At 41.3% G+C, this 15,140-nt stretch overlaps 1 protein-coding gene across 1 annotated transcript in view; it reads left to right on the plus strand.

Annotated features, from left to right (window-relative positions):
• IRAG2 (inositol 1,4,5-triphosphate receptor associated 2) overlaps window positions 1–15,140 on the plus strand; it is a 106,149-nt gene that overhangs the window by 3,131 nt on the left and 87,878 nt on the right. The window contains exons 3-7 of the mRNA XM_074006440.1: window positions 4,294–4,474; window positions 8,040–8,119; window positions 8,209–8,287; window positions 10,004–10,162; window positions 13,633–13,750. Of these exons, the coding sequence (XP_073862541.1) occupies window positions 4,294–4,474; window positions 8,040–8,119; window positions 8,209–8,287; window positions 10,004–10,162; window positions 13,633–13,750 (617 nt within the window). The remainder of the gene's footprint in view (window positions 1–4,293; window positions 4,475–8,039; window positions 8,120–8,208; window positions 8,288–10,003; window positions 10,163–13,632; window positions 13,751–15,140) is intronic.

The raw sequence follows: 15,140 nt of genomic DNA on the forward strand, positions 1-15,140 counted from the left end.
GTTCATTGCAGTTGGTTGTCTGCCTTATCTCTGTTTCGCTTTCCATCTGTTTTTTGCATTTTGTTGTCTGTTAAAGAAACCCATCCATTGATTGATTAATTAATTGAGACAGAGTCTCACTGTTGTTGCCAAGGCTGGAGTGCAGTGGTGTGATCTTGGCTCGCTGCAACCTCTGCCACCCGGGTTCAAGTGATTCTCCTGCCTCAGCCTCTCAAGTAGCTGGGATTTCAGGTGCCCGCCACTACACCCAGCTGTTTTTTGTATTTTTAGTAGAAATGGGGTTTCACCATGTTGGCCAGGCTAGTCTCAAACTCCTGACCTCAGGTGATCCACTCACCTCGGCTTCCCAAAGTGTTGGGATTAGAGGCGTTAGCCACTGCACCCAGCCCATTCTTTTATTTCTTAGTTTACCACAATCTGAAATTTGGTGATTGTGTATCTGTAGGAACACAACCTGTTTCTCTGTCTCCTATATTTAGAAATATAATCAGATAAAAGTTTGAGGGTTTTTATTTATTTATTTTTTGTTTTGTAGGGGGGCAAGAATTCTATTAGGTTGGTACAATTGTGACTGGAGTTTTTACCATTGAAAGTAATGGCAAAAACCACAACTACTTTTGCATCAACCTAAATACATAGATGGTGTTATGTGTTTTCAACAGAAGGCAACTACTGATGATGAAGGCCTAGACTTATATTTTCATTAGATGTTGCAAATGGTAATATTCTATCATTCCTTCCAAATGTATCACCTGAAATACATCTATAATGAGAAATTCTACTCTGCTTTATCAACTATTTTGCTATACTGGTGTCCTGAAGGAGAGAGGCAGGATAAAAGATTCATTGATTCTCTTTATCTACCAGTTTTAAAAATACTAAATTGAGGCTAGGTGGGGTGGCTCATACCTGTAATCCCAGCAGTTTAGGAGGCCGAGGTGGAGGCTCTGCTTGAGCCCAGGAGTTTGAGACCACTCTGGGAGACATGGTGAAACCATGTCTCTACTAAAAATAGAAAAATTTAGGCTGGGTGCAGTGCTTCAAGCCTGTAATCCCAGCATTTTGGGAGGCCGAGATGGGCAGATCACTTGAAGCCAGGAATGTGAGATCAGCCTAGTCAACATGGTGAAACCCCATCTCTACTAAAAATATAAAAATTACCCAGGCATGGTGGCACACACTTGTAATCCCAGCTACTAGGGAGGCTGAGGCATAAGAAGTGTTTTAACTCAGGAGGTGGAGGCTGCAGTGAGTTGAGATGGTGCCACTGCACTCCAGCCTGGGAGACAGAGCGAGACTCCATCTCAAAATAAAAGAAAAATTAGCTGAGCAACATAATTGCTAAAGATAGTTTAAGATATTTTCTTGGTCATCCTTTTTTTGTTTTAAATGATATACTAATGTATTCTCTGGTATGTGTGAGAATGTTTTCAAACTTGTTTTATAATCTGCTTTTGCTCATTTAATAATTTGAGTACCTGTCTTCACATAAAAAAATTTTCTTCATATCCTATACCATTTTTTGAGGTAACACGTTTAACCAGTCCATCTTAATTGAATATTATTTTTTTTCTGCTTTAAAGATTATAATATGCCAGGCATGGTAGCTCAAGCCTATAATCCCAGAGATTTTGGAGGCCAAGGCGGGAAGATCACTTGAGGCTAGGAATTCAAGACCAGTCTGGACAACCTAGCAAGACCCTGTCTCTACAAAAACATATTGTAAAAATTAGCTAGGCATGGTGGCACACGCCTGTAATCCCAGTTACTTGGAAGACTGAGATGGGAGGATGCCTTGAGCCCAGGAGGCTGAGGCTGCAATGAGCTATGATCATGCCACTACATTCTAGCCTGGGCAACAGAATGAGACTCTGTCTCAAAAAATCCCAAAACTGTAATAAATATTTTACATATAAAATCACTATAGTGAGCATTTGTAGCAAAATATTTGTCTGTACCCTTATTTATTTCTTTAGGATGAGTGGGGCTTATTTATTCCCAGAGAGCTCCTCTGCTTGGACAGGATTTAAGAAATTAATTCTCTGAAGAAAATAAGAAAGCTTCACTGAAGGGAAATAGGATGTGTATTAGCCAGGGCTCTCCGGTGGGAAGAGATATTTATATTTGTATCTATCAGTTTAATCTAGCTAGCTAAAGAGACTTGTCATAAGGAATTGGGTCATGCGATCATGGGGGCGGGCAAGTCCCAAGATATGCAGGGTGTCAGCAAGCCAGAGATTCAGGAGATTCAATGGTTTAGTCCCATTCCAAGTCCACAGGCCTAAGAACCAGGAGAGCTGCTGGTGTAGTTCCCATCCAAAAGCCACCAGGCTTGAGGCAAGGAAGAGCCAACATTTCAATTCAAGTCTAGAAGCAGGAAAAAAAAAAAAAATCAACATCACAGTTTGAAGGTAGGCAGGCAGAAGAGATTCTCTGTTACCTGGGAGAAGGTCAACTTGTTTGTTCTGTTCAGGCCTTCGACTGGTTGGATGAGGCCCGCCTGAATTAGGTGGACAATCTGCTTTACTTGGTCTATAGATTTAGATGTTAATGTCATCCAAAAATACCCTCACAGAGACACCCAAAATAATGTATAACCAAATATCTAGGTACCCCATGGCTCAGGTTAACACATAAAATTAACCATCACAGGAAGCCTTTCTAGTTTTGATATGACAGAGGGCTTAGAGTTTTAGTGGAGGAAAATATGATAAATGGATTATTGCTGGCTTTCCAGCTTGCTTTCCAGTTCTTCTACAAATAAAAAATGCAATTCGCTGCTGGGTACGGTGGCTCACACCTGTAATCTCAGCACTTTGGGAGGCCCAAGCAGGTGGATCCCTTAAGTCCAGGAGTTCAAGACCAGCCTGGGCAACATGGCAAAATCCGATCTGTACAATAAATACAAAAATTAACTGGGTGTGGTGGCACATGCCTGTAGTCCCAGCTACTAGGGAGGCTGAGGTGGGAGGATCGCTTAAGGTCAAGAGATTGAGGTTGCAGTGAGCTGGGAGCATTCCAGCTGAGCAACAGAACAAGACCCTGTCTCAAAAAAAAACAAAAAAAAAACAAAAAAAAAAAAAACCGTACAGTTCTCTCTCTAAATAACTGTATTAGTCAATTTATTTATCTTTCTTTCTTTCTTTTTTTTTTTTTTTTGAGACGGAGTCTCGCTCTGTCGCCCAGGCTGGAGTGCAGTGGCGCGATCTCGGTTCACTGCAAGCTCCGCCTCCCGGGTTTACGCCATTCTCCTGCCTCAGCCTCCCGAGTAGCTGGGAATACAGGCGCCCGCCACCTCGCCTGGCTAGTTTTTTTGTATTTTTTAGTAGAGACGGGGTTTCACCGTGTCAGCCACGATGGTCTCGATCTCCTGACCTCGTGATCCACCCGTCTCGGCCTCCCAAAGTGCTGGGATTACAGGCTTGAGCCACCGCGCCCGGCCTATTTATCTTTCTAATACTGTAACATCTAAATGACATGCTGAAGTTTAAATAACATTAAAGTTATTAATAACTTTGAAGTTATTCAGCCTCCTTTATGAGTATCTCCTCCTTCTAATTATGAGATTTTTTTTCTGATGTCATGGTCTATCCTTATTTCCTTAAGGAAAGAACCATCTCTGGGGCATATGCCCTTTCAAACTTCTACTTAATTTTTCCCTCTCCTTTGCAAGTAGCCAGCCCAAGGCAGGCCTTTGATGGGAGTAAAAGAAAAGTCTTATGTTTAAAAAAGATTGGTGCTTCAATGACTAACATAGTTTGGATGATTTTATTTTCTGAATGTGATAGTAGGGATGACTGTCTAAAAATGCCACCTCCACCCCCTAAAAAGTAGAAATTTTCACTTGAGATTGAAATTTTAACTGCAGCAGAGAAAAAACTTCCTTCATTGAATGCTTTTTAAGGAACTGAAAGGAAAAAAATGTAATGTTATTTTGGTCACGTCTCACGAGAAATTATTGATTACGTATATCATCAATATTTAAAGCTCACAGCTCTGTGTGATAGGTATCATCGTCCCCATCTCAGATAAAGAAACAGGTTCAGAGAGGTTAAGTAATAGTCCCAAAGCTACACAGCTGGTAATCTTCGGAGCCAAGATTTGACACTAGGTCCATTAGACTTGAGCCCAAAGCCAGTGTTCTTTACACTGTAACATGCCAGCTCCACAGGACTGCCAGGGTTCTATAGCATGTTTCTAGGATCAGGAGACATGAAAGAGATAGGTACTTCACTTGTTAAAAATATAACTTTCTCCATCTTTCAGAACTGATCTGCTCTTCTTTTTCCAAAGGCTCAGTAGGAGTGGCCAAAATAATTGATTTCCTGAGACAGACAACTAGCCAAAATTCTGAAGACAGTGGCCTTGAGCAGTTGTGGAACATGCTTGATCCTGAGAAGAGAGACCCACATGTGGACCTGGAAACTTTCCAGGCCATGATGAAAGAATCGATGGCTTACTGTGGAAACAAATGGTAATCAGAGTCCTAGTGGGATGCAGTTTAAGGTTCTATTTTAACAATTGATTATAATTATGCTAATTACTGTTTCCTGTGTCGATGGAAATACTATCATCCAGCGCTGTAGCGTGCATTAGAATCACCTGAATGATGTTAAACCTGATTGCTGGGGCCCCACCACTGTGATTCAGTAGATCCGGGGTGAAGCCTGATAATTTACATTCTAACAAGTTTCCGATGATATTGATGCTGGGCGTGGGCTGGACATGCTTTGGGAACTACTGCTGTCATTCATTTCTTGTGATTAGTGGGGAGCACATGTTATATTCTCACAGAGAATTGAGCTGATATATGAGTCAGGTGAATTATTAATACTATCAAATCACCAAATGTATTTAAATTGAATAAGAGACTCCTTTTTAAGAGCAGTGGGACTAGTCAGTGAATGTAATTTGGAATCCTAGAATATAGGGAGGCTAAGGGGAAAAAGAAAGAATGGTAGAATAGGAAAAAGAAAAAGGTAAAGGAGGAGAAAAGCATCCATGATCTCAGGTGCCCTTGGCAGATGCTGGAGATGTGTATCTTCTTCCACAGAAAGCGAATTCCTCTTTTTTTTTTTTTTTTTTTTTTTTTTTGCGATGGAGTTTCACTCTGTTGCCCAGGCTGGAATACAGTGGTACAATCACTGCTCACTGCAACCGCTGCCTCCTGGGTTCAAGTGATTCTCCCACCACACCCTCCAGAGTAGCTGGAATCACAGGTGTGCGCCACCATGCCTGGCTAATTCATGTATTTTTAGTAGAGATGGGGTTTCATAATGTTGGCCAGGCTGGTCTCGAACTCCTGACCTCAGCTGATCTGCCCACCTTGGCCTCCCAAAGTGCTGGGATTACAGGTGTGAGCCACCTGCTGCACCTGGTCAAGAAGCCTAATTCCTATGCCTCCTATTCAGCCACCAATCTTCACCTATCTGCCGATGCATGCTAGGATTTGCTTGAAGAAAATGTCGACTGGGCACGGTGGCTCACACCTGTAATCCCAGCATTTTGGGAGGCTGAGGAGAGTGGATCAGCTGAGATTGGGAGTTGGAGACCAGCCGGGCCAACATGGTAAAACCCTGTCTCTACTAAAAATACGAAAATTAGCTGGGCATGATGGTGCATGCCTGTGATCCCAATCACTTGGGAGGCTGAGGTGGGAGAATTGCTTGAACCCAGGAGGCGGAGGTTGAAGTGAGCCGAGATTGTGCCACAGCACTCTAGCCTGGGCAACAGAGTGAGACTCCATCTCAAAAAAGAGAAAATGTCAAGCCCAAGGAATGGAAAAACTTACCAGATTTCTGGTAGGATTAGGATGTATAGATAAGAAAATATGACTGAAATGTTGCATGCCATACACAGGTTATTCATGAAGGCAAGATAAATATATAGAAATAAGTAATGTTAGTGTAATCAAAAACTGCAAATACAGATAATATATCATTTTTACCCATGAGTTTAATGAAGATTTTAAAAAATGACTGTATCCCATGTTGTGGGCTGTGAAAAGGGTGGACAAATAAGCCCTCCCATATATCACTGGGAGTAGTGCAAGTTGGCATAGTTTTTTTAAAGAGCAATTTAGGAATGTGTATCAGGCCCTTAAAAATATGCAGTCTTGGCCAGGTGTGGTGGCTCATGCTTGTAATCCCAGCACTTTGGAAGGCCAAGGTGGGAGGATCACCTGAGGCCAGGAGTTTCAGACCAGTCTGGGCAACTTAGCAAGATCCTGTCTTACAAGTAATTAAAAAATTAGCCAGGTGTGGTGGCATGCGCCTATAGTCCAGGCTACTTGGGAGGCTGAGGAAGGAGGATTGCTTGAGCCCAGGAGTTTGAGGCTGCAGCGAGCTGTGACAGAGCCACTACACTTCAGCCTGGGCAAGAGAGTGAGGCCCTGTCTCCAAAACAAAAACAAAAACCAAAGGCAGCCTCTTTGAGAAGTAATGTAACTTTAAGAAAGATAATTAATTGTAAACACTAATATAGAAGGTAGAAGGTAGTTTATGACAGTGATAAATAAAAGCAATCTAGATATTTAAAAAGAAACAATTGGACAAATTATAGTACTTCCATACACTAGAATACTAGTCATTCAAAGTAATAATATTTGATAAGAGAAATTCATATGTAATTACTTCACATAAATAGGTCATAGATCTGTACATGTAGTATAATCCCATTTTTGGAAGAAATAAAAATATGCATAGGAAAATGTTAGAAAGAATTTATGCCAAAATGATTATTTTTGCATAATGGTTTTAATTTTTTGTTTTCTTATGAATTTAATATTTCTAAAATATGTAGGTTTGTATAATAAAGATATTAATAAGTATAAAACAGCATGAAAAAAGAAAAAAACCATTTTTATAACAAGTATAAAGGAAAAAACATGGGCGGTAGAAATACAGAAGAGCAGAAACTCAGACATGGGGATGGACGTGAACACAGGAAGTCAGAACACTGAGTTCTTTCATTCCCCCAACGTGTGACAGATATCTCACAATGACAAACAATGAGATGTAAACATATATTTTTGAATTTTGTGGCTGCTCCAGAGAGGTGCTTAGGTTAAGTAACAAAACTTGAATTATAATATAAGACTCTGAAAGGAAATGGTTGAAATGTTTTATTTTTTATTTTTTTTTTTTTTTTGAGACGGAGTCTCGCTCTGTCACCCAGGCTGGAGTGCAGTGGCCGGATCTCAGCTCACTGCAAGCTCCGCCTCCCGGGTTCACGCCATTCTCCTGCCTCAGCCTCCCGAGTAGCTGGGACTACAGGCGCCCGCCACCTCGCCCGGCTAGTTTTTTGTATTTTTTAGTAGAGACGGGGTTTCACCGTGTTAACCAGGATGGTCTCGATCTCCTGACCTCGTGATCCGCCCGTCTCGGCCTCCCAAAGTGCTGGGATTACAGGCTTGAGCCACCGCGCCCGGCCTGAAATGTTAATATGTTTATTTTGCAGTTCAAGCTAGAGTGTGTGTGCTGCACACCCTGTACAGAGGGCTTCCCAGATTCCAGAAGTAAAATGCTCGAAGTAAAATTAGTCGAGGTTCTATTTGGTTCTCCATGAGAAAGGGAAAATGTATCCCTGTCAATATATCCCAAAGTATTCGTTGTTCATGTATTTCCTTCTCAATCTCTTAAGCCCCATGATCTTGCAACCTCCACAAATCTCCACTTACCACTCCAACCTATGTCTATTTCCTAATCCACCGAGACCCCACATCTCCTAATCATACGCTGCCTACGTGTTTTCTTTTTCGTATTAACTAAAAGTGTATGGATGGTGGAGGAATGCCTAATGTACCACCTACATTAGAAACAGTTGCACTAGGAACACAAATTCTTTTCTATCACTCTAAGTACCTAGCATAGGACTGGGCTCCAAATAGTTGTTGAATTAATATGTATTTTTTTAACTCAGAAGGAAATACCTGAAAAGGAAAGTACAGAGCATAAATCTAAAAAAAAAAAAAAAAGAGGACAAAACTGTGGTCAGGCAAAGAATCCTAGCTCACTGGTTTTGGTTTTTTTTGGCTACAGGGAAGGAGTGAATCATAGATTAAGCAGCATCATTGATGATTCTGTTTTTGAACAGGATGGCATAAAATCAGATGGAACAAGTATGTATGTGTTTCTTCAGGATTGTTCTGTTTTCTTACGGTTTGGAGAAAATGATTTTCTTTTCATAAAACTCTTGTATGTGTTTCAGTGAAGATGAGCACAGATACAACAGATTCTATGTCGGGGAGCTTCAAGGCTTTGGGAGGAGACACATCTAAAGGAGTCTTGTAAGCCTTACTCTGCTTTCGCAAGTGTTTCAACTTCATTTTTCTTGTTTATATAAATCTATGTATTTCAGTTATGATAAAGTCACTTTGCTCTTTTTTTGCAGTAGAGTTAACATAATTGATTTTAAATTCTTAACTGATTCTAATAACGCCTGCATTACAGTTTCACTAGGAACACAAATTCTCGTGTGACTAGTAATCCAAAAATCACTTGCTCTCTCATGAAGCCCTTCTCCTTCATTAATTTCATGAGCTTCTTGTAGGGAAAAAGTTCCACTTGAAGTAGGGTTATGATATTGACCTTAAGCTCTTTTGGAAATTATTTTAAAGCACTTCTTTAGTAGAATCTTTTAGACATGAATGAGAAAAGCTGTTTCCCATGACATGTGTAAGTTTTAGATATTAAGGAGAGTGGTTCTGCCTCTCCCTTATTTTATCTTTGCCACTTCGGGTTTATCCATAAAGAAAAGTGGTGTGGGCTGGGCGCGGTGCCTCATGCCTGTAATCCCAGCACTTTGGGAGGCCGAGGTGGATGGATCACTTGAAGTCAGAAGTTTGAGACCAGCCTGGCCCACATGGTGAAACACCGTCTCTACTAAAAATACAAAAATTAGCCGGGCATGGTGGCACGTGCCTGTAATCCCAGCTACTTGAGAGGCTGAGACACGAGAACGGCTTGAACCTGGGAGGTGGAGGTTGCAGTGAGCTGAGATTGTGCCACTGCACTCCAGTCTGGGCGATGGAGCCAGACTCTATCTCAAAAAAAGGAAAAGAAAAGAAAAGAAAAGTGCAGTGGGAACTATGTTCTCACTGAGCTAGGCCCTGGGATAAGATAGCAAAAAAGAAAAGGAGGCCTGGGGCTCCATGAAACACACAGTCCAGACTCTGAAAGGATTTGTGAACTGATGTCATGGCAGATGATGCTCATAAACATTGACAAGTTATATAAAACATTAGGAAAGATGAGTCTGAATTGTGAGCCACAGACTACAATGATAAGACTCTAGGAATTGTTTCCTAGGGAAACCTGCCGAGATTCCTTCACGGAAAGAATATAGGCTGGGCAGGGTGGTTCATGCCTTTAATCCCAGCACTTTGGGAGGCTGAAGCGGGTAGATCACTTGAGGTCAGGAGTTCAAGACCAGCCTGGTCAACATGGTGAAACCCCATCTCTACTAAAAATACAAAAATTAGCCGGGTGTGGTGGCGGGCGCCTGTAGTCCCAGCTACTCTGGAGGCTGAGGCAGGAGAATCACTTGAACCTGGGAGGTGGAGGATTGTGCTACTGCACTCCAGCTTGGGCGACAGAGCAAGATTCTGTCCCAAAAAATGAAAAAAAAAAAAAAAAAAAAAAAGAATATCGTGTCCATTTATTTCAGAATCTCTCATATTCCAGGCAAAAATAGGAACTCTTCAGTTTAGAAGACAGATGTTGAGAGTCAGGGGGAAAAGAATCAACAAAAACTGGAAGTTGATTTTACAACTGGCAAATGATGGCTACTTGGAAATTTTGGGAAACATCTTTGACGCTATTGTAGTAAACATCTGAATAACTATTGTATCAATCGATTATGTTTATGATGACAGATGAGGGTAAAGTTAAAAAAAAAAAAACTCACCAGAATATCAAAATTTGGTTTGTTTAACCATATACCTTATTTTATTGGAAGGCATTAGTGACGTGAAGGTTATTTTCATCTATTCTTTCGCTTGCAGAGAGGTGTCTGATTTGATTGCCTACGTAGCAGACCTTCATTTCAACAAACAAAAACTTGAAGAAGAAAATAATAAGTTTAAGTTGGCTTTAGAAAACCTGGAAGAAACTAACAGCCAGTTATCAGAGGACTGTACCGAATTGCGCCTTCAGGTAAAAAGGTGAGCCACAGTAGGGTCTGGTGTGCTGGGAACTTTCAGTTCTTTTTTCTTTTTAAAAATACCTTTTAAAAATTGAGAGTCACATAGTATAAAATTCATTCTCAAAGTATACAATTCAGTGTTTTTAGAGTATATTCTCTGACTGGGCATGGTGGCTCATGCCTGTAATCCCAGCACTTGGGGAGACTGAGGCAAGTGAATCACTTGAGGTCAGGAGTTTGAGACCAGCCTGGCCAACATGGTGAAACCCCATCTCTACTGAATATACAAACATTAGCTGGGCATGGTGGCATGATCCTGTAATTCCAGCTATTCCGGAGGCTGAGGCAAGAGAATCGCTTGAACCTGGCAGGTGGAGGTTGCAGTGAGCCAAGATTGTGCCATTGCACTCCAGCTTAGGTGACAGAGCAAGACTCTGTCTCAAAACAAAACAAAACAAAAAATTGAGTATATTCTCAAGGTTGTGCAATCATCACCATTATCCAATGCCAGGATATTTTCATCACTCCAAAAAGAAACTCCATACTTATCAGCAGGTACTCTCCATTTCCTCTCTTCTTAGCCCCTGGCAACCTCTATTCTACTTTCTGTCTCTATAGATTAGCCTATTCTTGGCATTATATATAAATGGAATCATACAATATGTGAACTTTTGTGTGTAGCTTATTTCGCTTAGCATAATGTTTTTAAGGTTCATCCATGTTATAGTGTGTATTACTACCTCATTTCTTTTTATGGCTGAATAATATTCAATTGTATAGATATATCAGATTTTGTTTATCCGTTCTTCAGATGATGGACATTTGGGGTGTTTCCACTTTTTGGCTATTAGGAATAATGCTGCCATGAACATTCATGCATGAGTTTTTGACTGGAAATGTTTCTTTCATTCTTTTTTTTTTTGGAGACAGGGTCTCACTTTGTCACCCAGGCTGGAGTACAGCGGCATGATCTCAGCTCACTGCATGCAACCTCCATCTGCTGGGCTCAAGTGCTTTTCCGGCCTCACCCCCTCTCCCCCAAGTAGCTGGGACTACTGGCACGTGCCACCATGCCTGGCTAATTTTTGTGTTTTTGTAGAGACAAGGTCTTGCCATGTTGCCCAGGTTGGTCTTGAATGCCTGGTCTCAAGTAATCTGCTCACCTCGTCCTCCCAAAGTGCTGGGATTATAGGAGTGAGCCTCCATGCCCAGTCATATGTTTCACTAAAGCATTCTCATCCTCAAAATCTTTGACCTTGTCTAGTCCAGTCTCCAAACTAATCTTTAAAAAAGTTGCTTACCTCAAGTCCTCTTCATTTCACAATGGCTTATTTATTACTTAACTGAAATATAACAATTCAAAGTTTCTTTAACAAAACTGCTTTGAATGAATGGGTTGGTCAGGATTTTTGGTTGGAAGCACTGGAATCTAACTGTGGTTAAATAAGCAGTCAAGAAACATATCTGAAAGGAATTAAGTAACTCACATAACGGACAGAAAGGCTGGAGAATCCAGATGGGCAATCAGAACGCCACTGTCTACAAAATTAAGCCACGTGTCTTTCTCTTTTCTCCTTCCCCTAATCCTTTCTGAAGAGTGTCTGTTTCCTTTGGGTTCCCGCAACCTAGTTTTGATACTGTCTAGTTGTCCCATCATAGTGTAATTTGTTTTCTGTATTAAATGTTTAGGCAGGAGAGTTCCCTTGACCCCCTTGTGGGACTTGCAACAAGGATGCTTGTTTGCTCAGCTGCCACGCTCCAAACCCTTGAAGGAGGGGGAGCATGCAGCTGAGCAGGTGTAGGAGCTGGCGTGAGTGCCTTTGGGTGCCAGCAGGTACAAACCCTGTACCAGCCTGTGGCAGCATCTAGGGGTTGCCCACAACCTCTGGAGCCCCAGAGGGCATGTGTTACAAGTAATACTCTTTTAGCATTTGCCATCCATGGACAGCTAAGAGTTAAACTAGCTCAGTGGAGGATCAAGGTGACAGCCTTTTTCATCCTGCCCTCTTGGTACCTGGGTTCTTGTCCAACATCCAGGAAGAATCAGGTCACACAGACTTGAAGGATGGTGAACGTGGAGATTGTGTCGAGTGGTGGATGTGGTTCTCAGCAGGATGGGGAGCTGGAAAGGGGATGGCCTGGAAAGATAATCTTCCCCTGGAGTTTAGCTGTCCCAGCCAAACTCCTGCCCGACAGTCCCTGGCCAAACTCCTCTCTGACTTTAGTCTCTGATGTCCAACTGCCTCGCCTCCTCTTGACATTCAGAGCTTCTTCTCTTTTCTCCTTCTATTTCATGCTGCTCTGCTCCTCTGCCAGTGGAGCTTGGAGTTTTTATGGGTACAGGATGGGGGCGTGGTGGGCCAAAAGGCAACATTCAGGTGGGAAAACGGGGATGCAAAGTTCTCATTTAGGGCCATGGGTCCAGGCTTGAGGATGGAGCCCTTGCCAGGGACCCTGCCCTTTTCTACCTAGTATTTCCCTGCCTCCTGTTTATATCACTGTAACCTCCTTGATGGGAGGAACTATGTCATATTCATCCTGTTTAGCCTAGTGCTTAGTAGAATATCTACTGTAGAACAGCACTACCTTCCTTCCAGTTGCCTACAAGCCAGAAACCCTTATCTCTTTTGATTCTTTTCATACTGTATTGTCATTATGATTGTCTATTTACTCCACTAGGCTATAAACTCCAGATGAGTAGAGTTCTCTGGATTCAGTCATTCTTCCCTTCTTTGATGCCTAGCTCAGTGCCTGGGACAGGTTCAGCCCTCAATTAGTATTTGTTAAATGATCAATGTAATTTCTTAGGAAAAAAAGTATATCTTCTTTGAAGCCTTTGTTCCTAAGGGAACAGTCTATAATCTAGTGGGAGCTGCAAATAGGTAATTTCATGATATGGATTACCATAATTCATTTAATCAGTTTCCTGTTGGTGGATGTTTAGGTTTTTTTCCAATGCTTTGTTATAATCAACAGTATGATAAACTTCTTTATAGGATATGTCGTATAGAGACTTGGTAATTATTTATTTGTTTAGTTGTCATATCTCTCCATAGTATGTAAGCTTTATAAGACCAAGGACCATGTCCCTTTGTTCACCATTGTAGCCTGCATTGTAGAGCACCTAGAACATGGTATTATTCAATAAATATTTGTGGAACAGCATTAACTAACATTACGTCTTAGTAGGGGGAAAGAACCAGGTGATTCAGCCAATGATGAATTTCAAAGGGATCCTCTAAATCTTTAGCTTCAGGAATACATTTGTCTGTTTTCCCCCTAGTCTCCATTCCCCACTCCCCACTTTCTCCAAATTCCTTCCTTTTCCAAGGACTGAAAGATCATGGGTATATTTTTACTATTGTGGGCATCTGGTTTAAGCCTTTAGTGGTTTTCAACTTGGGTCCAAAATAGTCCTTGGCTGTTCTTAGTGTCTTTGACGGTTATATTTGAGGTTTTGCTCATGGCCTTCTCCCCCCACCCCCACAGTGCCCACCAAGCTATTATGAGAACAAATCTGTTAAAAGAAGAACTGGAGGAACTGAAACTTAGTATGAATGCTTCAGAAGAGCAGAAGAGCATGATTGTAGCCCAGAGCAAACAATTAGTAAGTCATCTATTATAGTACTTTGAATTTGGCATATAATTTACATAACTGAAATATACAAGAGGACTTATCTGGTGGAACATCAGAAGTCAATAGGCTGATGAATGAATTGGTAAGACTTTAGAAAAGTAAAGGCAGGTAGGATTTTTTTAAATCTGTGCTTTTCTTTTCTTTCTTTTCTTTTCTTTCTTTTCTCTTTTCTTTTTTCTTCTTTCTTTTTCTTTCTTTTCTTTTCTTTTTTTTTTTTTTGAGACAGGATCTTGCTCTGTTGCCCAGGCTGGAGTGCAGTGGCAGGATCATGGTTCACTCCAGCCTCGACCTCCCAAGCTCAAGGGATCCTCCTGCTTCAGCTTCCAAAGTGTTGGGATTATAGGCGTGAGCCACTGTGCTTGGCCTCCTTTTCAATCAAGATTTAAATTTTTTACATGTTTCTCAGTCACATTCACAATAGTTTGTGAAAATCCAGAAAATATTTGGAATGCCTCCTAAAGTCAATAGGAGAATTCAAAAATATCTGATACTAAAAACCACTTGAATTTTAAAAAATCTGTGAAACTTTCACCTTTTTTCTCAGATTAAAAAAAAAAGTCAGTTCTCTCAGTACTTACAGGTTACTGAGAAGCCCCATAAATCATTCCTTATGCTAAATAGGCACAGGCTTGTAATTTCAGAGCGAAAGACTCATTTAGACTAAACTTTAACTCAGATGCCAGAGAAGTGATCATTTTTATTGAGAAGCTTCAACTGTTGAATAGAGAATTAGTAATAATCTTCAGAATCCTGATAGATTCCAGCAGTACTCTAGCATGGTTAACTGTGGTAAGAAGTGGCTGAAAGTCATTCCGACTAATTTGTTTCAGGTATCAGTTGCAAAACTGTTGTCAGTCTCTAAATCACGGAGAGACTTGGTTCCAGCCCTATGGCGGTCCCTTATGACCTCCCACAAACAAAATAACCTCGTTTAGCTTAGCTCTTGCCTCAGTAGTAAAATGTGGGGACTAGCCCATTGAATACCAGGTCTTCTGTGACCCTGCAAGTCTATATGGATGCATTATAGGAAAGACTCAATCTGGGACCACTGAGGAGCTTCTAACTGAAGGCAATGGAGAGAACTGGTCAAGAGCCCACGCTTGGGAGTCGGACTGCCTGCATTCAAGTTCTGGCTCCAAGGGCTGTGTGACTTTAGCCCTGCTACATAATCACTCTAAGCCCCTGGGTCCTCCTAGATAAAATGGAGATAACAATACTACTTACCCTAAGGCTGGGAGGGATAAATGAGCTAGCGCATGTAAAGCATTCAATGTCCTTTTTTTCCTCTTAGGTGTTGGTAATGTGAAATTGCTATTGATTAAAGTGCAGAATTTTGGCCTGCACGGTGGCTCATGCCTGT

Source organism: Macaca fascicularis, chromosome 11, assembly GCF_037993035.2.
Source record: "Macaca fascicularis isolate 582-1 chromosome 11, T2T-MFA8v1.1".
Lineage (NCBI taxonomy): Eukaryota > Metazoa > Chordata > Mammalia > Primates > Cercopithecidae > Macaca > Macaca fascicularis.